At 50.3% G+C, this 25,123-nt stretch overlaps 3 protein-coding genes across 3 annotated transcripts in view; 1 reads left to right on the top strand and 2 right to left on the bottom strand.

Moving 5' to 3' along the window:
* Positions 1 to 15,967, top strand: part of LOC114448647 (regulating synaptic membrane exocytosis protein 2) — a 24,252-nt gene extending 8,285 nt beyond the window's left edge. Inside the window, 31 exon segments of the mRNA XM_075353435.1 lie at positions 1 to 165; positions 1,960 to 2,024; positions 2,195 to 2,311; positions 2,392 to 2,491; positions 2,640 to 2,763; positions 2,850 to 2,896; positions 3,019 to 3,107; positions 3,197 to 3,232; positions 3,886 to 4,016; positions 4,317 to 4,333; positions 4,336 to 4,487; positions 4,579 to 4,738; positions 6,071 to 6,094; positions 6,813 to 6,881; positions 6,993 to 7,128; positions 7,211 to 7,318; positions 7,468 to 7,518; positions 7,605 to 7,670; positions 7,757 to 7,816; positions 9,335 to 9,502; positions 9,858 to 9,967; positions 11,931 to 11,957; positions 12,202 to 12,224; positions 12,309 to 12,406; positions 12,711 to 12,857; positions 12,993 to 13,171; positions 13,282 to 13,417; positions 14,622 to 14,734; positions 14,849 to 14,950; positions 15,117 to 15,256; positions 15,333 to 15,967. Coding sequence (XP_075209550.1) covers positions 1 to 165; positions 1,960 to 2,024; positions 2,195 to 2,311; positions 2,392 to 2,491; positions 2,640 to 2,763; positions 2,850 to 2,896; positions 3,019 to 3,107; positions 3,197 to 3,232; positions 3,886 to 4,016; positions 4,317 to 4,333; positions 4,336 to 4,487; positions 4,579 to 4,738; positions 6,071 to 6,094; positions 6,813 to 6,881; positions 6,993 to 7,128; positions 7,211 to 7,318; positions 7,468 to 7,518; positions 7,605 to 7,670; positions 7,757 to 7,816; positions 9,335 to 9,502; positions 9,858 to 9,967; positions 11,931 to 11,957; positions 12,202 to 12,224; positions 12,309 to 12,406; positions 12,711 to 12,857; positions 12,993 to 13,171; positions 13,282 to 13,417; positions 14,622 to 14,734; positions 14,849 to 14,950; positions 15,117 to 15,256; positions 15,333 to 15,518 — 3,146 coding nt within the window. The 3' untranslated portion in view covers positions 15,519 to 15,967.
* Positions 15,968 to 16,268: 301 nt separating this feature from the next.
* Positions 16,269 to 21,779, bottom strand: lrp12 (low density lipoprotein receptor-related protein 12). Its single transcript, XM_028426032.1, has 12 exons — positions 21,580 to 21,779; positions 20,983 to 21,140; positions 20,809 to 20,865; positions 20,601 to 20,736; positions 20,308 to 20,510; positions 19,941 to 20,188; positions 19,722 to 19,871; positions 19,425 to 19,646; positions 19,064 to 19,330; positions 18,790 to 18,992; positions 18,581 to 18,713; positions 16,269 to 18,498 (listed from the first exon to the last, which is right to left on the bottom strand). The coding sequence occupies exons 2-12, from the start codon at positions 21,038 to 21,040 to the stop codon at positions 17,566 to 17,568; spliced, it is 2,610 nt and encodes an 869-aa protein (XP_028281833.1). The 5' UTR covers positions 21,041 to 21,140; positions 21,580 to 21,779; the 3' UTR covers positions 16,269 to 17,565.
* Positions 21,780 to 22,494: 715 nt separating this feature from the next.
* On the bottom strand, positions 22,495 to 24,768 carry ntaq1 (N-terminal glutamine amidase 1). Its single transcript, XM_028427863.1, has 6 exons — positions 24,542 to 24,768; positions 24,155 to 24,254; positions 23,933 to 23,983; positions 23,709 to 23,857; positions 22,805 to 22,929; positions 22,495 to 22,725 (listed from the first exon to the last, which is right to left on the bottom strand). The coding sequence occupies exons 1-6, from the start codon at positions 24,601 to 24,603 to the stop codon at positions 22,559 to 22,561; spliced, it is 654 nt and encodes a 217-aa protein (XP_028283664.1). The 5' UTR covers positions 24,604 to 24,768; the 3' UTR covers positions 22,495 to 22,558.
* Positions 24,769 to 25,123: the final 355 nt, after the last annotated feature.

Raw genomic sequence — 25,123 nt, 5'->3', positions numbered from 1 at the left:
AGCAGCACCTGGACCCAAGTTCCGCCCTTAAGAGGAAACCGGCCAATGAGAGCACAGTGCAGAGGGCCCACAGGATGGGGAAGATGCACGTGATTGGTAGCTTCAGCAGCTCAGAGGAGGAGCTAGTAACAACACCTGAATATACCAGCTGTGATGAACATGACCGTGAGTGGCTCCATGCATACATACAGTGGCTAGGTACATGAGGCTAGGTGGCTACATGCTGTCAAACAAAGACAACCTGGGAGACAGAGCAGTGGGATTAAAAGTGCAACTGCAGGCTTTGACAAACAGGAAGGAGAGAGAGAGACACTGAGTCTGTGTTCTGTCTGAACAGAATTAGCTGAGCAGGATAATCCTCTTACAGCTGAATCTGCCTTCTCCAACCGTCTTCAACTGCACTTCCTCCACTGGACACCAGGGGGGTTTCACTTAGAACAAGCTTGTGGTTCTGTAATGTGCCCGTCTGTGGCTCAGGAGCAATACCTCCTAATTCTTAGGGTGCCTTCTCCTCAGAATGTTCTTGGTTGTCTTCAGGTCCCTGGCTCTTGTTGGGTTTGGTTCACACTCTGCCTGCAGCATGCTGCCACCCGCTCTGTGCTCTGTGTGTGTGGAGTTCTTTGTTCTACATGTGTCGGACAGTGTGTGTACTCATGGCATTCCTGTACCCGGGGTTCTTGTTTAGGGTCGCAGTGTCTCTGCAGTGCAGGGTGGATTCTGCCCGGCTCTGTGGTTCTTCTGTTGTTCAGCTGTTGTCTAATGCTGGATGAAGCTGCGGCAGAACTTCTCTCAGGCAGTCAGGCATCATGCTCAGGACTTAATCCACTGCCTCCTGTCATTGGGCCAGAAGTCACCTGGTCAGAGATCACACGCTCTGATTGGCTCAGATAGTTCTTCGCTCCTCCCCTCAGGTCTGGAGCTGACTGAGCAGCTCAGAGTCTCTGCCACACCACACAGAAGACACTGTACTGGTTCAGGGGGGCCTTCGACAGACCTAACCAGTCCAGGTCCAGAGTACTCTTGAGAGCAGCAGAAGATCCTGAACTGTTTTATAATCTGATCCAGATTTGGGCACAGAAACCTGGCTGGTCCGGTGCTGCCGGGCTGAAGAATCACTGTCTCTGCCGTTGTTCAATTGGATTAAAAGAGGAGAGTGTGGATTATCAAGAGTCACTGCAGAGACACCAGAATAGAAACACACTGCAGGAGGCAACACAACCATGGACCGACACCATGCCTGTCCCGCTCACACTCATTGGATGTTGAGTTCCTGCTGAACTGAACCAGGTCTGGAGGAAGGAGGGCGGGGTGAAGCTGCAATGTTTATACTCACCAGCCTCTCCCAGGAAAGGTTTTTAGACCACTGAGAGTCCTACTCTGCAGCAGAGGCTACCAAACGGCGGGTTGCTCTGTTGATGCTACAATGCTATAGATGCTAACAGGCTAACAGTGATTGCAGGCAGTGGGATTGGCTCCGTGTTTGGACTTAGTTAATCTCATTACAGACAGGTATGAACTGCTCTGCAGGCTGTAGCCAGAGCTTGTGGCAAACCTCACACACAGTGAGGAGGAGGAAGGAGGAGCTGCAGGTTCACCTCCTCCTCATCATCGCCCCCCTTCTCCTCTGCTGAAGTCTCCTCCTCCATGGCGGCCACACAGACCTGTGAGTATAAAGCAGCTCTAGTGAGTGTGCTGATGACGGGCTGCGTGCCGAGACCCCGCCCCCATTATCACCTCCAACGTATTTGTAGGCTGTGTGTCATTGATCTGATGTTCTTTGGCATTCCAGTCGTTTCAGTCGTAGTCCTAACGTGGAACTCCAACCCAGACGAGAAGCCGTAGTTTGTTTTAGTAGCAGGCAGTTTCCTGAAGGTTCTTGTTGGTGTCTCCTGACTCACCTTCGTGTCTGCTCCCACATGTCGTCCTGTTTGAATGACCTCTAACCTCTCCTCTTTCTAGGAGACATGGACAGCCAATGGTGGGATCATGGTTCCTGGCATGGCGAGCCTCCATCTATGTCTATGGTAGGTCTAAACCCCACCCCCACCTCCACCATATTGAATCTGCCTCCCATCAGCCCTCTTTGGTAACCAAGCAAAAGTACAAGAACCGTATATTTCTCTTCAGCTTACTAGTTTGAAGTGTCGTTCTTGGAGACTAACTGCATGCATTTACCACTGTGACTCGTCAACAGCCTGTCACATGGCAGCCATCCAAGGATGGAGAGCGCCTGATTGGTCGAATTCTCCTGAATAAGAGGATGAAGGACGGGACGGTTCCTGCGGATACCGGAGCGCTGCTGGGACTCAAAGTGACGACCTTCTTTCTTCTTCATTTCCTTGTTCTTCTTGATGGCGTCTAGCGCTTCACTCATGGGCAGTGTGTTTTTAGGTTGTCGGGGGTAAGATGACGGAGTCTGGCCGTCTCTGTGCGTTCATCACAAAGGTGAAGAGAGGAAGTCTGGCTGACACCGTCGGCCACCTGAGACCAGGTAACCAGCAGTGTGCTTTAATTCCTGTCATTGTGATGAGTGAGCTGCTGCTCAGGTACAGGCCGGGCTGGTACCTGCTGCTGAGTCACAACATGCTGCGTCCTGAGTACACAGACTGGAAGACTGGACTTCTCATTTTCTGATTCAGGTGACCAGGTTCTGGAGTGGAATGGTCGGGTTCTTCAGGGGGCCACTTTTAACGAGGTCTACAACATCATCATGGAGTCCAAACCAGATCCACAGGTGGAGCTGGTGGTGTGTCGACCGATTGGGTGGGTCATGGTCCACAGACAGTGTCCAGCACTTTTATTCTGTGAGGACATCAAATTAAAGATGGTTGTTGATCTGTGTCCCTCAGAGATGTTTCCAGAGCGGCAGACAGCTCCCATGTCCAGCTGGACTCCAGTGAGTACACAGGACGACCATAGAGACACTCAGAACCACCACAAACACTAAAAACCACCAGACACTCAGCACACGATGTAGATCAGGCTCCACTTGTATCTGAATTTCTGTTCTGTCTTCAGGTTCCAGTTCCTTTGACTCTCAGAAAATCGGTCCATCCATTTCTGTCACATCTCCTATGAGCCCGAGTGTTCTGTCTGGACAGGTCTCTGTAAGTGTACCCAGCATGCACCGCACCACTAGAGCGCTCACAGCCTATCAGCGGTTAGTTAACAGCTATTTCCGTGGTGATGTTTTCAGACTGTGAACAGACGTCCTCTGGTTCCCAGGATTCAGGTAAACTGTAGAACAGAACGACCCTGTGTGTCCCACCCGTCTCTGTGCTAGTGTAGGTGGACATATAGCATTAAAGCAGAACGTGTTCTGTAGGGTTCCTGTTCACGATTGTTTGAAAGGTTGGTGTTTTAGTAGCTCTCCTGCTGTGACGGTTGATCTGATGTTACCTGGGAGCATCTGCTGCTCTTCCAGATGATTCAGATCAATGAGTTCTCTGACGGTTCTGCAGGACTTTGTCTTTTCTTTGAGTACTCCTGGGATCGTTTGCTTCCAAAATGTTGGCATGACTTCTGTGTTCATTCAGTCTGATTCTTTATAGAGTTTATTCCCGATATGCTTAGTTCACCAGTATCCATATGTTCTTTGTAGTTCTTCTCATCTTCTGCAGTCCTCTATCTGTTTTCTGCGCTTCTGTTCGGTCAGGCTCTTTAGGGTTTCTGCTCCTGTGTGGATCATGCTGATTTTGTTTACAGCAAGGGTTCTAATGCTACACGTTCTGGGTTCTACTGTTGTAAGATGCAGCAGTTTCTGGAACAGCCTCACAGCTTGGTTTAACACATCACTGGACTACAGGATTCTACAGGCCAGCATGGTCGGGTTATTCTCCAGCTGTGCGTGGTCCTGATGGTTCTGTTGTGGGGTTTCTTCAACAGGTTAAGCTGTGGTATGATAAAGTCGGTCATCAGTTGATCGTCACGGTTCTTGGAGCCAAAGAACTTCCTGTTCGGGATGACGGCCGACCCAGGAACCCATACGTCAAGATCTACTTTCTACCTGACAGAAGGTAAAAGAACCCTGGGATTAATGGACCAGGTGCAAGGGCGTAGTTTTAGCATGGACGGAGGTGACGCGTCCCCACCAATGTCCAGCAATTACTAAATTGTCCCCAACAATGATTCGATCCCCTCCAAAAAACAGATTCTCATTGGGTGCAGGAAGGGTTAAATTCCGTCCTCTTCTGGCGTCCTACCAATAGATTATGCTCTTACCGTTGGTCCTACACGATTCTATCGTGGCCTCTGGTCCTACTGTAGCACACATAGCCCTGTGATTGGCTGCTGATCCTTCTCTCCTGCCTGTACAGCGATAAAAGTAAACGGAGGACAAAACGGTGAAGAAGTCAGTGGAACCTCGTTGGAACCAGACGTTCATGTACTCCCCCGTCCACAGACGAGAGTTTAGGGAGCGTATGTTGGAGCTAACGGTCTGGGACCAGGCTCGGGTCCGAGAGGAGGAGAGTCAGTTCCTGGGAGAGGTGAGAGGACTGAACATGGCTCGGTTTTCTAACCCTCTCTCTGTTTAACCCTCTCCTGACATCGTTCTGCATGTGTTCTCTCTCCAGTCAGGTCCTAATAGAGATGGAGTCGGCTCTGCTGGACGATCAGCCGCACTGGTACAAACTGCAGCTTCATGACGTCTCCTCTCTGCCGCTGCCCCAGCGCCTCCCCTACCCTGCAGCGAGAGGACTACAGGCTGAGCCTGCACAGAGCAGCAGGAGGCTTCAGAGTGAGACCCACACTGATCACCCACTGATAACACACACACACACTGATCACACACACACTGATCACACACACACTGATCACACACTGACAACACACACACTGATTACACACACACTGATCACCCACTGATAACACACACACACACTGATCACACACACACTGATCACACACTGACAACGCACACACTGATCACACACTGACAACACACACACTGATTACACACACACTGATCACCCACTGATAACACACACACTGACAACACACACTGATCACCCACTGATAACACACACACTGATAACACACACACTGATCACACACACACTGATCACCCACTGATAACACACACACACTGATCACACACACACTGATCACCCACTGATAACACACACACTGATAACACACACACTGATAACACACACACACACTGATAACACACACACACACTGATCACACACACTGATCACACACACACACACTGATCACACACACACACTGATAACACACACACACACTGATCACACACACTGACAACACACACACACTGATCACACACACACTGATCACACACACACACTGATCACACACACACACTGATAACACACACACACACACACTGATAACACACACACACACACACTGATAACACACACACACACACACTGATCACACACACACACTGATAACACACACACACTGACACACACTGATAACACACACTGACACAATAATAACACACACACTGATCACACACACACACTGATAACACACACACACACACACTGATAACACACACACACACACACTGATCACACACACACACTGATAACACACACACACTGACACACACTGATAACACACACTGACACAATAATAACACACACACTGATCACACACACACACTGATCACACACACTCACACTGATCACACACACTGACAACACACACACACTGATCACACACACACTGATCACACACACACACTGATCACACATGCACACTGATCACACACACACACTGATAACACACACACACACACTGATAACACACACACACACACTGATCACACACACACACTGACAACACACTGATAACACACACACACTGACGCACACTGATAACACACACTGACACAATAATAACACACACACTGATCACACACACACACACTGATCACACACACACACTGATAACACACACACACACACACTGACACACACTGACACACACTGACAGTCTGGGATTGTCTGTTTGTTCGTCTCTTCTTTGTGTTGTTTTGTTTTTAACATGTGTTTTTTGTTGACTTTTCATTTACTCTCCCATGATCCTTTGCCAGACAAAGGTCCTTACTATAACTCAGGTAATGACATCGTGGCGTGTGTGCCTGTGTGTGTGTGTGTGTGTTACTTTCTCTATGTGGTCCAGCTTTATTAAGTCAGTGTGTGAACCATGTTTTCTGACATGATCATCTGACAGTGATGTCATCAGACCACAAGTTACCAGCCAATAATCCAGGACATTCTCCAAATGCATCATGGGAAATGTAGGCTCCACAGTTATCAGTCTGCAGTTTATGTGTGCACCTGATAACCGAACCTTTTCAACACAAAGATGTTTTCAGCATGTTTATAAGATGGGACCCGGCTGATGGACTCTGAGTGGAGCAGGTGACTGTAGGAGTTTATACAGGGTCACTGCTTCCTGAAAGCAGCCTGGGATCCTGACTGAGAGTGTCCCAGAGGCAGTACTGGGATTCTCTATGGTGGTGTGGTGAGTCCCCAGTAATGGCTCTGAGGTCTTTGATGGCCTCGGTTATGGTTCTGGGTTCGGGTCTTATTTTTATGCATGCAGAGGCTGCCGGGACAAAGAGCGAGTCGGTGGAGGTTCTAGCAGGCCGTGCAGGGGTTCTGAAAAGGGCTCGGTGGTTTGCAGTAGTCCAGGACCTGTGTAGTGTTTTCATCTTGCGGTTCAGTCTGGGTGTTGGATTTGTTGACCTTCCTGTGGAGGATTACATGCGAGCTGCTTACAGGCTTATCCTCCTCCTCTCTCCGTGTCTCTCTACCTCTCTCTCTTTGCAGGGTCTCAGAGGATCAGTGACAGTGAGTTTTCAGATTATGACTGTGAAGACGGCATCGGGGTGATATCAGGTGAACTCCATGTCCCATCATGCACTACTACAGCTGCTGAGCATGATAAACCCTGGTCTGCCTGACTCAGTGGGCAAAGTCCGGGGTTAACCCCTGTTTGTCACCCTGCAGAGTACCGACAGAACGGCCGGGACTTCCACAGCTCCACCCTCTCGGTGCCGGAGCAAGTGATGTCCTCCAACCACTGCTCCCGATCCGACATGGTTAGGATGAGGTCACGCTCACCGAGCCAGCCTCCTCCTCAGAGGTAATATCAAATGAGATTGATTTTTCTCCTCCTCCTCTCCTCTGACCTCTGTGACTTGACTCCTGTGATCTCTGGTTGCCAGCGGTAACCCTCTGTATCCATTGTACCGGGAAGATGCGGTCCGCCTGCTGCGAGGTTCCAAACTGAGCCGAACGCTCTCTGATGCTAGCCAGTACAGCAGCCTGGACAGGTAGCCATAGCAACAGTAGCCTGATCAAAGCGCAGCTTTAGCAGCAGCTGGTGTTTCCTTGGTTGTGGTTTTTGTGCTGGATGTAGTCCAGGCCTGGGTTTATGTAGCCATGTTGAAGTTGTGGTGTCTGACTGTCCTTCCTACTTCAGGAGACCACTGAGGAGAATGTCTGTCGCCAACTCGCTTGATTCTTATGACAGGTACTGCCGCTGCAGTAGCATCACAGTGTCAGTAGTAACAGTACAAGTGTCTGTGTAATCAGAGTACTCTGGTCTGTGTGTGTAAGGCATTTTAATGGTCCAACCCACACCTGGACGAACCACATGATGAATGGGAGCAGTGAGGACTACAGGTGAGCCCTGGCTTGTATGTCCTCGGTGCTGCAGGCTGGCGGCAGCGTCAGAGTCTTCGTCTTATGCAGGTCTTTCTGTTCTTCAGTCAGGACTTCATTCCAGACTTTCCATATGAGCCGGACGGCTTCGATGAGGAACTGCTAAGGTAAAGGGATAGTCGGACAGGTAGACTTTAGGCTGTAGACGTAGAGGACGCCTGTAGAGGTGAAGGCAGCTGTAGCTGTAGAGGCAGTGTCCCTGCTGTAGCCACAAGAACTCCGCCTTTCCTTCGGACGCCAGGTCTTTGTTTTATGGTTCTTACTCCTGACTGGTGTTTTTACTCTGTTACATCCCTGTGTTTTTATCAAATTGATATTTATTTGATTTTATCTGTGGATTCATCTACTCTTGTTAGGCTGTGTACAGCACTGTGGCACATACTTTCTCCTCTGACTCCATGCTGCAGCTGTTACCTGTCCTTTCTCCTCCACTACATGTCTACAGTGTCGTAGTTCCTTGTTCCATGTGATGAACACAGTGCTGGACTGATGTGAGGTCAGACTCTGCATGGAGGTGGTGTCACGCTGCAGCTGTGTTTCTATAATGAGCCTCAGTCATGATGCCAGTTGCTCTGGCTCAGTGAGCTAACTAGTTAGCTGCTGTCTGCTAACACAGGTCCATCCATGAATGTCTGATGAACATGAATCTACAGCAGGAACACTGACACAGTAAACATGCTGAATGCCTGTTTGGCCCCGTTCACACTGGAGAAAGTCAGTCCAGCTAGAGTAGGATTGTATCTGGATAGTCTTTAAGCTGGATGCGTTCAGACCTATTTTCAAATCTGGCTATCACACAAGCATGTCTGCACTCAATCTGACTTAATCCGGCTTGTTTGCGGTCCTCCAAACCAGTAGGTGGCGCCTCATAATATAAAGAGAGTCCGTTCAGGCCGTGGTAGGACCGCGTCCGCGCATGCGCCATGCAGTTTTTTGCCCCGTGTCGCACCACGTGAACCAGAAGTAGCATGTCGCTAACCGGAAGTATCACGTCGCTAGCTGGATTTGCTAGCCACATTTGCGTTCACACCTGAGCCACATTTGAGCCAATCCGGCTAGATCCACCTACGAGTGTGTGTGTGTGTGATCAGTGTGTTATCAGTGTGTGTGTGTGTGTGTGTGAAATCAAACTGGATGCAGCCGGATTCGAGGTGTTCACACTCAGAAAAAAAAACATCTGGATACATCTGGATGCGGCCCTAATCCCACTTTAGCCAGATTTATTTCCCCAGTGTGAACGGGGTGTTTGTTATCAGCAGCCTCTCTGTTCACTTGATGCCCACAGCCTGCCTCATGACACACAGACCTGTCCACAGCTGCTTCTGGACTCAACATGGACATTAACTACACATGCTCCATTTTCATTTAAGCCTGAACTTGGTGTCCACTGTCTTGAAGAACTGTGTTGGACTCACTCACTTCTCTCCCAGGAAACTTTGCTGGTTCCGCTCTCACTGAGGCCTTCTGGATATGTTGTGCATCATCATTTCATGTTCATCTAGCCTTCAGTGCCTTTCACTTCCTGACTCGGAGCCCTCCACAGGTCACCGTGGTGTAGTGACTAACTAATCCATCTCACAGGAACAGTGGTTACCGTGGTGATGTGTTGTCATGGTGACGTACAGGTACAGTCGCGGGATGGACCGGAGGGATTACTACAGTCGCTCTCGCTCAGCTGACCAGCGAGCGATGGCCGACCGACCCGTTGACACACGTTCACGCTCCACTGACAGAGCTGATGCTGCGCACCTGAGGTCGGGACGCTCTGCGCCCCCCTCACCCGCCCCACTCAGGTGACCTGTAGTCGACCAATCAGAGAGCAGCTCCATTTCTTGTTTGCAGAATGTGGTTTTTAATCCTTGAGGAGGTGCATGAAGTCTGACTCCGCCCCTTTTCTTTTCCAGCCCCTCCCCTTTACTTCACATCAGTTCCATCTCACCGGTTCAGCATGATTTAAGTTTTCTGTTTTTATTTTTTACAGCATGTTGATGTTTGTTGTTTTTAAGGTGCACAGACTCATTACTGTCTTTTTTTGGTGTTGAATGTTTATTTTCCACTAACTAAATCAAATCTGCATAAAGTTGCATGACCTTTGACCTTTGACCTTTGACCTTGACTTTTCTGTGTGTTTTTTTGTTTTTTTAACAGAGCAAATGCGCGCGGTGGATCCACCATGACTAGTCCAACAGGGACGCCGGTCTGCAGCCGCCGGGGACGCCAGCTACCTGCCATCCCGCCCAAAGGAACTTTAGACAGAAGTAAGAATGGCACCTCCAACCAATCAGCTGCTGGCAGGGTCCACCTACGGGTCACATCTGTATTTTCACTGCCACCTGTGTGAAGTCATTGAAGCCGTAAAGATGAGCTTCTTCATCAGCTTGTTCAGAGGCTGGATGAGTCTGAGCAGGGTGCCCCATGTTCTGGATGGTGCTGTCTGTGCTTACCCGGTGTTGGTAGCTCAGTTCAGTTCAGTCAGATTTCTTATTAACCTGTATCAGTCAGTAAAGGGGTGGAGCTGCAGGTGTAGCTTGTAGCTTGGGAGTGGCGTAGATACTTCAGCTGGGTGCTGCTTATTGTCACAGTCGGCCTTCTGGGGGTCGTAGCAGACTAACACTGAGTTGTGTCTTGCAGATGGAGAACCCTGTGATTCTGTGACAGGTACTGACAGAACTGTGTGTAGACCAGAACAGTCGTCTGTGCTTTGTAGTGTAGCAGGAGTGTAGTAGTGCTGAATCTGTGCAGGTCGCACAGGTCATGTGCTCATTCATCATCTGTTTTCATTCAGTTCTCATTATATTTTCATTTCAACCATCAGCTGTGGCCACGCCCACTGCAGGAGCACCACCCCCAACCATCGCCTCTCCCACTCCACATCCGCAGGTCCCTCCCTCAGCCCACAAACAGATCCCTCCCCCTATAAATCAACCAACTCCTCTTATACGAATCCAGGCCCCTCCTCCTGCTCACACACACCCTCCACCGGCGCCCGTACGTGCACCTGCACCTGTGCGTGCTCCTGTACCTGTACCCGCACCAGCACCTGCACCCGCACCTGCACCTGTACCCGCACCGGTACCGGTACCTGTACCTGTACCCGCACCGGTACCTGTACCTGTACCCGTACCCGCACCTGCACCCGCACCCGCACCCGCACCAGCACCTGCACCTGCACCCGCACCTGTACCCGTACCCGCACCCGTACCCGTACCCGCACCCGCACCTGCACCCGCACCCGCACCAGCACCTGCACCAGCACCCGCACCTGTACCCGTACCCGCACCTGTACCTGCACCAGCACCTGCACCTGCACCCGCACCCGCACCTGTACCCGCACCCGCACCCGCACCTGTACCCGCACCCGCACCCGCACCCGCACCCGCACCCGCACTCACAACTATGTTTGCACTCACAACTATGCTTGCACCAGCAACTACGTCCGCACCCATGCCCTCACCCGCACCTATACCCCCATCTGTGCCCGCAAAGGCCCCTGCTCTTCCAGCCCAGCCCTCAGCTTCTGCCCTCCAATCACAGCCTTCACCACCCTCTGCAGCACCTTCTATACCACCTACTCCTGCCCCTTCACCAGCTCCGTCACCAGCCCCACCCCCACAGACTCCAGGTGTGTACAACACAGGTTTGACCAGTAGATCCTAGTCATCCTTCATGTATTCATTCATTCATGTGTTTCCATTCATGTGTTTGCTAACATCATCACATCAGAGCCGGAGAGACGCTCTGCAACACCTGGAGGCACCAGAAAAGGCAAGTGTAGTGTCAGGTGATCTGATGATGTGTTCAGGTGACCCTTATCAGCTGGTAAACCTGTAACCGGTCAGGTGTGGTTTGATGATGAACACGGTTTGATATCAGACGAACGGGGCCTGTTGTAGTCTGACCAATCGCCTCTCTCTGTCCACATGACACAGAGGTCACCTGGGAGGACCAACAGAAGAAAACAGCCAATGGTATGCTGCGACCTGTGTCTAGATCATGTGACCTACTAGTCAGCTGTGGTTAGACTGACAGGTTGAGAGTAGTTGGTTGTTATACTGCTGATGTCAGGACGTACAGATTACTCAATGGTTTTTCAGGCAGTAATGTGACCGTGAGGAATTCTGTAAAACTTGCTTTGTTGCTTTGAACCATCCATGTTTTCATCTGTGCTGCCTTGTGACATCATTTCCTGTTGGGTTTTTTTTCTGTCTGCCATCTTTGAAGGGGAGGCGCTACCTGCCAGCAGAGAAGGTAGAGACAACGTTTCTGTTCTTCCGGTGACCGTGCAATGACAGTAAAGTCTATTCTGTTCTGACGTGTAGCTTCCTGCTGTGACATCACAGGTCACATGTTGCTCTATCTGTCCAGTCATTTGCTGTTGCTGTTTGTAACAGAATGATGACATCATTTTTGATTTTACTAAAAAAATGTCATCAGAGAATGAACATGTGACACCGTGGAGTGTTTCTGTGTTAATGCTCTTGTGTCTCTGCAGGTGTAATGAAGGACGCTTCAAAGGTGAGCAGACATCACAACACTGTTGAATGCATCAGCTGTGATGTCACACGCCCGCCCGCCTGCTCACCTGTCTTTTGTCCCCAGATGAGGGACAGCCTGTCCTTTAAGTCATCAGACAGTGACATCAGCGACGTGTCAGCCATGTCCAATGCCTCTGACACTCGGTCTGTCCGTAGGATCAGGTGAGGACAAACGCGCAGATCAGGAACTAATCGTTGATCGCTGAAAATCTTCAGTTGATCGATCACACTTTATGACCCATGATGGAGTTCCATTTGTATGTTTTATTGATCAGTTTGTGTTTTTGAAAAGTTGTCGGTACTTTCCTGAACTTTGTGTTCTGCACATGGCGCCCTCTTCTGCTACTCGTTCCATGTTTGTAGCATGCGGTTTGTGTTAGCATGTTTCTGTTGGCATGTCTTATCTCATCACTCTGCATGTCTCTTTCTGCACGCTGCTGCTCTCAACATTAACTGGCTGAGACAGTAGGATGGACTGTCTGGAAGGCCAATCAGTGGAGCTGGGGGTGGGGTCAGAGGGGACACAGGAAACAGTGGGGGCAGCTGAAGCTGTGCTGCGAAAAAGTGAATCAGTTGAGGAAGGAGAGGAGGAAGAGGAGCCTGGGCCTTCAAAGTAAGAGTCTGACCAATGAAATTAGAGCAACAACACAAGATGGTGACCCCCCCCCCCCCCTTCCAGGCAGACAATCATGATTAGGCCCCTCCCCCTTCGGTTGACTGAAAGCTGAATTCTCCTTCCTTCCTGCAGGGCGCCGGTGGGAGCTCCCCTCAACAAGTCATCGAGTGTTGGGGGTGAAATTTGCTCTCTGGGGAGAAATGATGATGACGATGACGACAAGAAACGGCGCTCGAGCTTTGGAGCTAGGATGATGGGCATGGTTGGACTGGGAAAGAAGAGTCAGAGCGCCTCCCAGCTTAACCCAGAGGGTGAGACCCAGTTTGAACAGCAGGAGTAATGATTGCACCGAGGCGCCTCATCAACAACAGGATAAAGTCGTTGTTGTTGTGACATATGCTTTTTTTTGTCTTCGGTCCAGAGGAGGAGAAGAAGAAGAAGGTGGTGAGACTTCCTGTCCAGAGGAGTGTAGAAACAGGTCTGGCTGTCGAGTTCAAATCCCGCTTTACCCGACAACCAAGTCGAGACCCAGACGCCGAGGACCCAAAACCCGGAGCGTACGACTCCTCTTACTGATACTTCTCTCTGTAATCTGTCACTCCTGTTTAATCTTACTCCTCTCTGTAATCTGTCACTTCTCTCTGTAATCTGTCACTCCTCTTTAATCTTACTCCCCTCTGTAATCTGTCACTCCCCTCTGTAATCTGTCACTCCTCTCTGTAATCTGTCACTCCTCTTTAATCTTACTCCCCTCTGTAATCTGTAATTTCTCTCTGTAATCTGTCACTCCTCTTTAATTTTACTACTGTCTGTAATCTGTTACTCCTCTTTAATCTCACTACTGTCTGTAATCTGTCACTCCTCTTTAGTCTTACTCCTCTCTGTAATCTATCACCTCTTTCTTTAATCTATCAACTCTTTAATCTTACTCCTCCCTGTAATCTGTCACTCCTCTTTAAAATGTCACTCCTTCCTTTAATCTGTTACTCTTCTCCAATATGTGACTCCTATATAATCTGTCACTCCTCTTTAATCTTACTTCTCTCTGTAATCTGTCACTCCTCTTTAATCTTACTCCTCTCTGTAATCTATCACCTCTTTCTTTAATCTATCAACTCTTTAATCTTACTCCTCCCTGTAATCTGTCACTCCTCTTTAAGATGTCACTCCTTCCTTTAATCTGTTACTCTTCTCCAATATGTGACTCCTATATAATCTGTCACTCCTCTTTAATCTTACTTCTCTCTGTAATCTCACTCCTCTTTAATCTTACTCCCCTCTGTAATCTGTCACTCCTCTCTGTAATCTGTCACTCCTCTCTGTAATCTGTCACTCCTCTTTAATCTTATTCCCCTCTGTAATCTGTAATTTCTCTCTGTAATCTCACTCCTCTTTAATTTTACTCCCCTCTGTAATCTGTCACTCCTCTTTAATCTTACTCCCCTCTGTAATCTGTCACTCTTTAATTTTACTACTGTCTGTAATCTGTTACTCCTCTTTAATCTCACTACTGTCTGTAATCTGTCACTCCTCTTTAGTCTTACTCCTCTCTGTAATCTGTCACTCCTCTTTAATCTTACTCCTCTCTGTAATCTCTCTGTAATCTCACTCCTCTTTAATCTTACTACTGTCTGTAATCTATCACTTCTCTCTGTAATCTGTCACCTCTTTCTTTAATCTATCAACTCTTTAATCTTACTCCTCTCTGTAGTCTGTCACTCCTCTTTAATTGCTTACTAATTTTCCTCTCCATTTTATCAGTCTTATATTTCCAGGGGTTAAACTTGCTTCAGACAAACAGTTCACCGGCTTCCTTGAGGGATTAGGCCCCGCCCAGCTGGCTGGACGGCAGACTCTTGCCACGCCCCCCATGGGTAGGGACCAACCAAAACTGAAATTCTTACTTCATGCTTATATTAAAAACAAACTGCTGTCCAGTTAGAAAATTGTGATATCACATAGGGTCCAATTGGCTCTCTGTTGGTCAGGTGACATTCAGATCGGAATGGTGTACAGGAAGGAGCGTCTCGATGTGGAAGTGATCCGAGCCCGAGGGCTTGTGGGTAAACAGGGCAACAAAAACACACCAGGTACCCACTACACACTGTACTACACACTGTACTACACACTGTCACTCATGAACTATAAAGCACACACCAATGACAGCTGTCCCCTCCTCTTCAATAAAACCCATTTAAATAGTTCAATGAATAATGTGTGTTTCTGACTCTGTGTGTGTGTGTGTGTATTTTGCAGCTCCCTATGTGAAGGTGTATCTGATGGATAACGGGAAATGCGTGCTGAAGAGAAGAACTCGACTGGCCAGGAAGACCCTCGACCCTCTGTATCAGCAGCAGCTGCAGTTTGAAGAGAATCCCGAGGGGAAGGTGCTGCAGGTAAATTCATGGCATGCAGGTGTGTGATGTCACTCAGGTGTGTGATGTCACTCAGGCTAACCATCTGTTTCTGCAGATCATCGTCTGGGGTGACTATGGTCGGATGGACCATAAATCCTTCATGGGTGCTGCTCAGATCCTATTGGATGACCTGGACCTGTCCAACATGGTGATTGGCTGGTTTAAACTGTTTCCTGCCACCTCACTGGTCGATCCCGCCTTGGCCCCTCTGACTAATAAGGAGACAGAAGGAAAGTCATAGCATCAGGAGCTGGGACGGACTCTGTCATCATAGGAACGTGGCAAGACGGGACAAATGTTTGTTGGACGGGCCTAAAGGTCCCATGATCCTCCTCTGCTGCTGCATGCTGCATGATGACATCACTGTGATAATAAACAGTGCCGTGATGATGTCAAGAGGAGGAGGAGGAACCTCTCACTTTAGGCGGGGCCACACGGCAAAAGATGCTGGTAAAGGAAAGGAGAGACTATGTCGCCAGCTGCCAGCCAATCCCAGCAGCTCCTCAGGAGTCATGTGACTGTTAGAGGCATGTGAGGAATCTCAGACCAGGCGTGTGTCCATGGAAACACAGGAACACGGAGGTCTGCGTCTTTATGTTTGCATGGTACGACAAATCGATTAGAACAAACCATCAGAAACATCAACAGAAAACCGCGAATGTCACGAGAAAATAAAAGATTCTAACGGTTCTTTGTGGCTTCACAGTTCTGATGTGACCCGTAAGGTGCCGGCTCTGATGTTATCTGAACATCCATCATCTATTAACCCGCTTCATGCAGGGTCACGAACATATGAGTAACCTGTGATGTCATCTGCTCCCTCAATTTCCTGTAACTAACAGGTCATTAACCCTTTAATCGCCTGTGAGAGTTTTTACACTGTAGTACTAGAGCAGTTTGTCCTGAGGATGGCGCTGTTCAGATGTTCCGAGCTGGGCTCTGTCCGAGCAGCGGGGGACCATGAACAGAATAATAAAACACGAACAGCATCGACAATGAATATGAACCTTTAATCTTTAGTGCAGTTTAACAGGTTTTACAGACTCAAAAAAAAACACCAAAACAACTCGAATCATGCAGGTCAAAGGAGGTTACACAACTTAACACAACAATAATAATAGTAATGATGATAACCATATTAATAAATATACACAACCACACAAGCTGAGTACCAAAAACTGTAACAAAGACCACACGAGTTCAGTCAGGAGTGAACAGGAGGACACAACAAAGAACTGCCTTTATAGTTCTGACCTGATCCACACTGACAGTAGACAGGTCCAGGATGAAGTGTAAACACCGGTTCTGACCTTTGACCTTTGTAAAGACAGATGTAGACCCTTCTTTAACACGGCTCATTAACTCCTCAGCGAACCCCATCAGAACCAGCAGGGAGCCAGGCCCAAACCTTGCTCATGCAACATCACAGACTTTGGGAACTGTACTCTAGTGCGACAAGGATCACATGACCTGGGGAGGTAGCCCAGTGGGGTCAGTCACTGTAACACTGTTAGATCAGGATCAACGGGAACCAAACTATTGAGTACTGAAGCCATGGTCACGCCGTTCGTGCAACCAAAGGCTGACACTCGTGTTCCTCTCCTGATCCATGACGTTGACGTGGTCGTACCGTTGAGTTCTGTAACTCTGTCTCACAGTTCAAGACAAACTTTATTAGTTTCACAGTAAAAGAAGCTTTGTATGGCTAAAGAATGCAAATCTGCCAGCATGCCCCTAGCGGCCTCCACTGGTCACATGACCCACGTCGGTCCCGTTCACACAACATTGCAAACTGCTGCACAGAAACCACGGAAGCCATCAGGCTGTTTGGTTTTTATTTACAGTCACATACACGCAGGACGTCCGCCTGCAGGGGGAGGGCGCGTTTTCACAGATGGACCTGGTGAACAGTGGGGTAGTTATCATAGTCGTACCGGTGGGATTTCATTGGGGGACGTCACTACCTTTGGTTACTGATTGGCCAGTTTGTCTCCAACAACACTGGGAACTGACCTATAGTCCCACTAAACATGCTAGCACAGGCTAACAGATGTTAGGCTTGTTTTATTCCAGTGACAGAGCATTTGAGCTAGCTGTGGGATCAGAGAAAGGTACCTGTTGTATTAGCTTGTTAGCGACGGTTTAAAAAGAGTGGGCGTATGGTCAGGGTAGTGTTTGCCTGTCTGTTAGCTTGTTAGCAAGCTGGAAGTGTTAGCCTGTCAGTTAGCATGTTAGACAGTTACAGGGGTAGAGTGAGAAAAGTAGTCTGTCAGTTAGCAGTTAGCACGTTAGCACAGCAGCAGCAGCTCATCGTCACTGCTCTCTATCTTGCCCATGGCCTCTAGGCAGGTGTCGGGGATCTGAGCAGTGTGGACCATCCCACAGTGTTCACAGGGGCCATCCCGTCCTCCGCGACCACTATTTCTATGCTGATGCCGGTGGGCGTGGCCTGCAGTGGAGGGAGGTTGTGGCTCCAGCAGGGGCTGTCGCCCATCACTGACCAGTGAGGTGGAGGTGGTGTCGGAGTCGGCGACAGGGATCAGGAGCTCCACGTCCTCTTCTTCTTCTCTGCTGCCCCGACGTTCAGCCGCTTCAGCCCCGTTCCTTCCTGTCTCTAACTGGCGGAGAGGACTGTGATTGGTCCAGGTCTGGTTTTGGCTGGTTCTGGTCAGGTTCCTGGCAAGGCGGTGCAGGTTCTGGGCCAGGCGTTGCAAGGTGGAAGTGCCTGAGGCCTGGGGCTCCGAGGTGCTGGTGTGGCTTTCCAGATTTGGATTGGATGTTACCACAGTGACAGGACTGGATGGGGGCGGGGCCTCTCTGGGCCTGTCGTGGCCCTGTCCTGGCATCGGGGTCACAGAGGTTGCAGATGCTGTCACGGAAACCACGGCCTCCATGGTGGAGGAGGGTGGAGTTTTGTGAGGAAGAGGGGCAACTGGCCCACCCACTGCACCTACGCCTCTCTCTCTCCCTCGCTCGCCCTCAGTGTCCGTGTCATCCGAGTCTGGAGACAGCAGGTCTGAGCCTGAACTTCCTGTGCTGCCGGTGCCGGCACTATCTTCTAGGTCCGACGAGACCAAAGCCAAAGAACCTGACCGCCGAGAGCGCGAGAATGTGAAGAGTCTGCGCCACAGGTTGCTATGGCGACCAGAGGAGGGGAGTCTAAGGGAAGTGAAGCCTAGCTGAGAGCGAACAGCCAGACGGAGGTTTTCCAGGACAGACGCCTGAGGACAGGGACAGAAGAAAGACATTAGCATGACCAGATGTCCCAATGGTTCCGATCCAGTGAGTCGAATGTATCTGTACCTGGCTGCCCGAGCACACTGGGAAATCCTCTACAGGTGGGATCAGTCCTTGTGCGATTAGCTGGCCGTACGAAGGAGGGGCTTCCCTCCTCAGCAGTTCCGCCTCCACCCTAGACAGCTGCGTCTCAAATGATCTGCAACAATTACATGACAAATCAGTGACCAATCAGAAGACGTGCGGCCTAAAGGAAAAGTCTCCAGCGTCCTCACCTGCGTTCAAACATGCGCAGCGAGTACAGCTTGCAGGTGCAGCCGAGCGCAATGACCAACAGGAGGCCGCAGATGAGGCTGCCGATGACGGCGGCCGTAATGACCCTGGTGGGAACGATGACGGGACAGCTCTCCTCGTCGCTGCCGTCACCACAGTCGTCCTGTGCGTCACACACCCACGACTCAAACACACAGCGGTTATTCTGCAGAGATCGAACATTATTATATTAGTGCTTAGTGGGACGAGCTGCTGCTGGATCTAAAGATCCGGTACCTTGCAGTGGAAATTTCCAGGCTGACAGAAGAAGCAGTTCTTTTCGTCAGAACCGTTGGGACAGCGGTTCTGGTAGTTGCAGCGGTCCGAACGTGGGTAACAAGCGCCGTTCCTGGAACAGGGAAACTCGTCCTCCTGACATGAAGAGCAGTTCAGCTCGTCCCGCCCATTAGGACAATGCCAGTAGCCATCACAGCGCTGCTGCTCCGTGTAACAGCCCCAGTTCCCCCCGCAGGGAATCTCCCAGGGGAGGCAGAACCCATCCACCTGAAGACCACAGAGAGAACCACACACAACAGGTCAACGAGAACCGTGTTATAGGTTCAAACCACCAAGATGAGAAGAGGACTTCGGCTCCCACCTGGTAGGTGACATTAAACCCTCTGGCGGCATTGATCTTGTCTGCGTAGAAGTGAATTCGGATTTGACCCGATGATGAAACCACAGTGACCGGAGCCCTGGAGTTCAAGGCAGTCAACACCCTAAGGAGGCGCCGGGGGTTCTCTTCCAGACCATCGTAGACCTTCACGTAGTCGCCATAACCTGTCCCATCGAGTTTAAAGTCTGTAAACCTCAGGATGACCTGCAGGAGAAGAAGGGTCTCATCAGAGCTGGTGAAGAGCTGCACAGTTATCTGGTACTCAGAGTCGTAGCTTACCTTCCGGTGATCTCCTGTGTCGATCAGCCAGGTGCAGTTGCTTCCTGGAGGGTAGAAGTCTGGGTAGTTTGGAGAACTGAAGGAGCCGTAGAAGTTCCTCAACCATTCTCCACACGTAGGAACGTCACAGTCGATCTCATCACCGAGGTCCTGGAAGAAAACAAGCTGTCAAACCCAGCAGGAAGGAGATCTGATGAGGTCATGACTGGCTTCATTTACCTGGCAGTCGATGCTGCCATCACAGCGCAGGCTGTGTGGCAGGCAGGTGTAGATCCTGGTGTAGCGGGAGAGGCAGGGGAACTGATTGAGGCTGCAGGGCTGAAATGAGAATGGCGACTCCACACACAGCTCCTCGTCTGAGTTGTCGCCACACTCGTCCATAGAGTTACAGCGCCACCAGTCTGGGATGCATTTCCCGTTCGAACAGTGGAACTGATCCACGTCGCAGCTGGACGCCTCGGCCTTACCTACAAGCACAAGGTATTGATTTCTCATCACCTGACTTCTGTGCACAGGATAAACCACCTAACAGGATTACTGCACCGCTTTTAAACTGCCAGAGGAGGCGCCACCTGCAAACTCATACCAGCGATGTAGGACAGTCTGAAGCCCTTTCCGGTCAGACTGTCATCTGAGTGGAAGCGGATCCAGACGTGGTCCTGTGAGGAGATGTAGGGTGGCGGCAGGGAAGACCCACACACGCGGAGCCCGTCCAGGCTTCTGTAGGTGCTGATGGACATCCAGTCTGAGGTGCAGTGATGGGAACCCTGGAGGTCAAAGTCCTGAAAACTGCAGCAGAGATGAGAAGCAGTTTAAATCTTACAGGGTGCGTTAAGGTCAAAGATCGTCCACACCACAGGAACAGTTCGTCTGCGTTACCTGATGGTGATGGAGTCCCCTGGCCGCGCTCTGATGTTCCAGCTGCAGTTCAGTCGGGCTGGATACTGGAAGGGCCAGCCCGGGGTGGCGATGACCCCGCTAGAAGCCCGCAGGAGCTCCGCCACGTCGCCGCAGGCTGAGGAGAGGCCAGCTGTTAGTGCCGTGTTTGTGTGCATTTCTGGTGTCACCGATGTGGCTGTGACCTCACCGTTAGAAATCTCTGACACATAGACGTTGTCGTTTCTCTGAGAGGCAGCAAGGCATCCTGGGAGAAAAGACACAACAATGAAGCCCAAACAAACAGGAAGCTGTCCCATTCTTTTCTTGTTTTATTCTGCGATCAACCTGACGTCACGCAGACACACCCAATGAGCGGACTCACCTGTCAGTGTGAGCAGATAGAGGAGCCTCCGCTGGCAGCCTGAGGTGAGGGCCATCATGGCCCTGACGGTGACTCTGATGATGAAGGTCACAGATCAACGCGCTGCATGTCAGCGGATCCGACACAAACTGACCGAGGGCTAGCTGCTAGCTCAGCATCTGGTACAACACAAAACACAGCGGTTCTACTCCCAACGAGCCCCAGTGCTAAGAGCTAGCTAACGGAGCTAACCTGCCCTCACATCCTCTGCTGATGGAAACAAAGACAGCTGAGCTCCCTCTAGCTCCGGCTAACGGCTAGCTTCACTGTTAGCAGAGCACCGAACCATCGACCTCCGCGTGAAGTGCGGCATGAACGCGGACGCACATTGTGAGATTAATACCGTAATCTAACCACAACAGTCCTAAAGACACGGTATTCCTTCTGCTAACCGGACCGGAGAGCAGCGGAGCTAACGGCGGCTAACATCAATAACAGAGCCTGATTAGCTGGATCATGCTAACGGAGCTAAGCGGCCGTCCAGATCCTCCTCCCCCGCAGCAGCGAGGACACAAAGCCCGCAGTGAGGCCGCCGAGATGAGCAAATAGAACCGGGACCTGGTTTCGGAGCAGCAGCCTGTCCGTGTTTTCTCCGTGGGACCGCGTCTCCGTTCTCCTGTTTAGCTTCGTGTTGAGCTGAGAACAACAGAGACGGAGACGCAGGAAGCTCCGCCCCCAGCGAGAGTGAGTCTGTGTGTGTGTGTGTGTGTGTCTGTGTGTGTGTGTCTGTGTGTGTGTGTGTCTTTGTGTGTGTGTGTGTGTTTGTCTGTGTGTGTGAGTGTGTGTTTGTCTGTGTGTGTGTCTCAGTGTGTGTGTGTCTCTGTGTGTCTGTGTGTGTGTGTGTGTTTGTGTGTGTGTGTGTTTGTCTGTGTGTGTGTTTGTCTGTGTGTGTGTGTGTTTGTGTGTCTGTGTGTGTGTGTGTGTCTTTGTGTGTGTGTGTGTGTTTGTCTGTGTGTGTGTCTGTGTGTGTGAGTGTGTGTTTGTCTGTGTGTGTGTGTCTCTGTGTGTGTGTCTGTGTCTCTGTGTGTGTGTGTGTGTGTGTGTCTGTCTGTGTGTGTGTGTCTCTGTGTGTGTGTCTCTCTGTGTGTGTGTGTGTGTCTGTCTGTGTGTGTGTGTTTGTCTGTGTGTGTGTGTGTGTCTGTCTGTGTGTGTGTGTTTGTCTGTGTGTGTGTGTGTGTTTGTCTGTGTGTGTGTCTGTGTTTGTCTGTGTGAGTGTGTCTCAGTGTGTGAGTGTGTCTCTCTCTGTGTGTGTGTCTCTGTGTGTGTCTGTCTGTCTGTGTGTCTCTCTCTGTGTCTCTGTGTGTCTCTCTCTGTGTGTGTCTCTGTGAGTGTGTGTCTCTGTGTGTGTGAACCCTTCCACAGGATGACCTTTGTTCTGACCGTTTGTTCTTGTTCTCTGGAGGTCGCAGCAGCTCCTACAGGTGGCGCTCCGCTTCATTAATGTTACAGTGAAAGACTCAAACAAACATCAGCTCAGCAGATTCATTTATTACAGAACATTTTGACATTGACAGCAGAAGGCAGAAGCGAGGCGATGCTACCACGGCGCAGCGGCTGAGAAGGATGCTGCTGCTGCTGCTGCTGATGAGGGTGATGATGAAGAGTTCCCTGCATATGTCTGCAGGAAATGGTCCAGGCTGAAGACCACCCCCCAGCCAACAGCTGGGTCCATGCTGATGAAGTCGTCCAGGTTCATCTGACACTCTGAGGAGGAAACACATCACAGCATGATGTCATCAGCCGGTCAAATCATCACACACCTATGACTGTGAGATCATGTGACCTGCAGTGTTCATGGGTGGATACGGTGGGGGAGGCATCTTCCAGGATCCGTCAGAATTCCTCATGTGTGATCGATCTGTTGCAAAGTTCAGCAGGAAGCTGTTGGCGGGAACCACGCGCAGCTTCCTGTCAGAGACAGAGGTACACATGGGTGTGACATCACTTCCTCCTACACATGGCATCCTTACCACAAAGCTCAGTCTAAGGTCAGAGGTATCAGGATCCTGTCGGTGGCTCTCTTTAACCTGCTACATCACCATGGTAACTTGCTGCAAACAGGAAGAGGTTCAAGGTAGACGTGCGTTAACACTCGATGCGCCACATTTTGGAGTTCACCCGGTCAGGCCGGGGGTTCTGTGTGTGATCCCCACTCCAGCCTGATTATTATTAATATGGAGTCTACACACTCGTCTTTGACCGAAACAGAGTGAAATCCAAACACTGCTCGTGAGTGTAACGTTTTTAATCTGCTGCATCGTGTTAACCTGAAGATGCATTAAGTGGTAAACTAATTATTTCATGAACCCAGCAGGAGCTGCACTGATCCCACTGATCTCTGATGGTGAGTTTGGGTGTTGTGGAGCTGGGTCACAGAAAGGACGCTTGGCTCTGTCCGACCCGCTGCTTCACACCAGCTCAGGTCCGAGCCAGCCAAGCTCACAACAAACTCACACACGCTACAAACAGTGTGTGCTGTGGTTCTGGTGCGTGTTACCTGTGGTACCTGTGGTTCTGGTGCGTGTTACCTGTGGTACCTGTGGTTCTGGTGCGTGTTACCTGTGGTTCTGGTGCATGTTACCTGTGGTACCTGTGGTTCTGGTGCGTGTTACCTGTGGTTCTGGTGCGTGTTACCTGTGGTTCTGGTGCGTGTTACCTGTGGTACCTGTGGTTCTGGTGCGTGTTACCTGTGGTACTCAGGTCTGATGTTGCAGTCTGAGCGAAAGGCCTGGTCAGCATAGAGCTTCAGCGTGCAGGGAAAGGACAGCTCAGAGTCCAGATCGTAAATCAGGGCGTCCGACGGATGGCGCGCCTGCAGCAGGATCACGTGGTAGTCCTGGAACATGGTTAACGACATCATTACGACTTGTCTGTGATGTCACAGTGAGGGATGTGCAGTGACGTCACAGACCCAGATGACGGGCTGGTCCCTCCTCCCAGACTTCTGCTTCCACAGAGGAACCTTATGGAGGAGACAGAACCGTGAGGTGGACCCGGCGGAACATGCGGAGGCTCATAGAACCAGCTGAGGCTCATAGAACCCGCTGAGGCTCATAGAACCAGCTGAGGCTCATAGAACCCGCTGAGGCTCATAGAACCCGCTGAGGCTCATAGAACCCGCTGAGGCTCTCACCGTTCTGTTCTGGTTGGAGATGAAGACGACGAACAGCTGCTCCAGCGCTGCTGCCCTCTCTGCTCTGATGAACTCGCAGAGCTTCCAGACATTCTCCTCGCTGCACCACAGACACAGCAGAGCCACAAAGTATTGATCATTGATCACTCATCCTGCTGATCGATAATCAGTTCAGCTGCTTCTGATCCGCGTGTAGCTACAGTTTACCAGTAATCATTGAGAACGGGATCAATAACTTATCATCTGCGTTCGCATTCTCAGCCGTATCGACCATAGGACTGTTCCTATTGATCCGACATTTGAAGCTGATCAGGTCCGCATTGATCCGCCGCAGCCGTCAAAGTGCGTGTAAGTTGCAACATAATGATGAGTGCAGGAGATATTTACCAGTAACAGCTCGTGTACGCGCAGTTCTCGCGGCTCGGTGCGATTCTGTCTTCTGTGTTCATGGTCACGTGGTACACTGACAGCCGCCTCCGCCGGAAGTACGCTGGTTGCGTCACGCTCGGCACAGACCGGCAGCCTTCAAAGTAAAAGCCCTGAAGTTGTTGAGTTTTGGAATTTTTCAAAACTGACCAGTTTAGTTCTGACGTCACTGATATATGGATTCCTTGTCACGTGGCAATGATATGTTTCAGCTTTGTATCAGTTGCAAGGGTTATACCACGAACCATCTAATACTGATCACACCCTAATCAATTCCAACACTCGGCTCTGTATTTGGGTGAAAATCAATTCAAAAGTAAATGTTTAAAATGCACTGTGATGCTCCACCAGACGGCCTGCAGGAGGCGCTGACAGGGGGCGCCGTTAGGCTGATGTAGGTCCGGTGGATTGCTTTTGATGGAGATGGTGTTGGAGTAGGTGGTCAGTGAAGCAGCCGCAGCTAGTCTGAACCCCCCCAGATCCACTAACAGAGACTTTTCTGTCTCCATGGAAACCACAGCCCAATCAGCACTCCAACAAACC

This window comes from Parambassis ranga, chromosome 2, assembly GCF_900634625.1.
Source record: "Parambassis ranga chromosome 2, fParRan2.1, whole genome shotgun sequence".
Lineage (NCBI taxonomy): Eukaryota > Metazoa > Chordata > Actinopteri > Ambassidae > Parambassis > Parambassis ranga.
The sequence above is the reverse complement of the archived record's forward strand: the minus strand, read 5'-3'. Positions and strand labels throughout refer to the sequence as shown.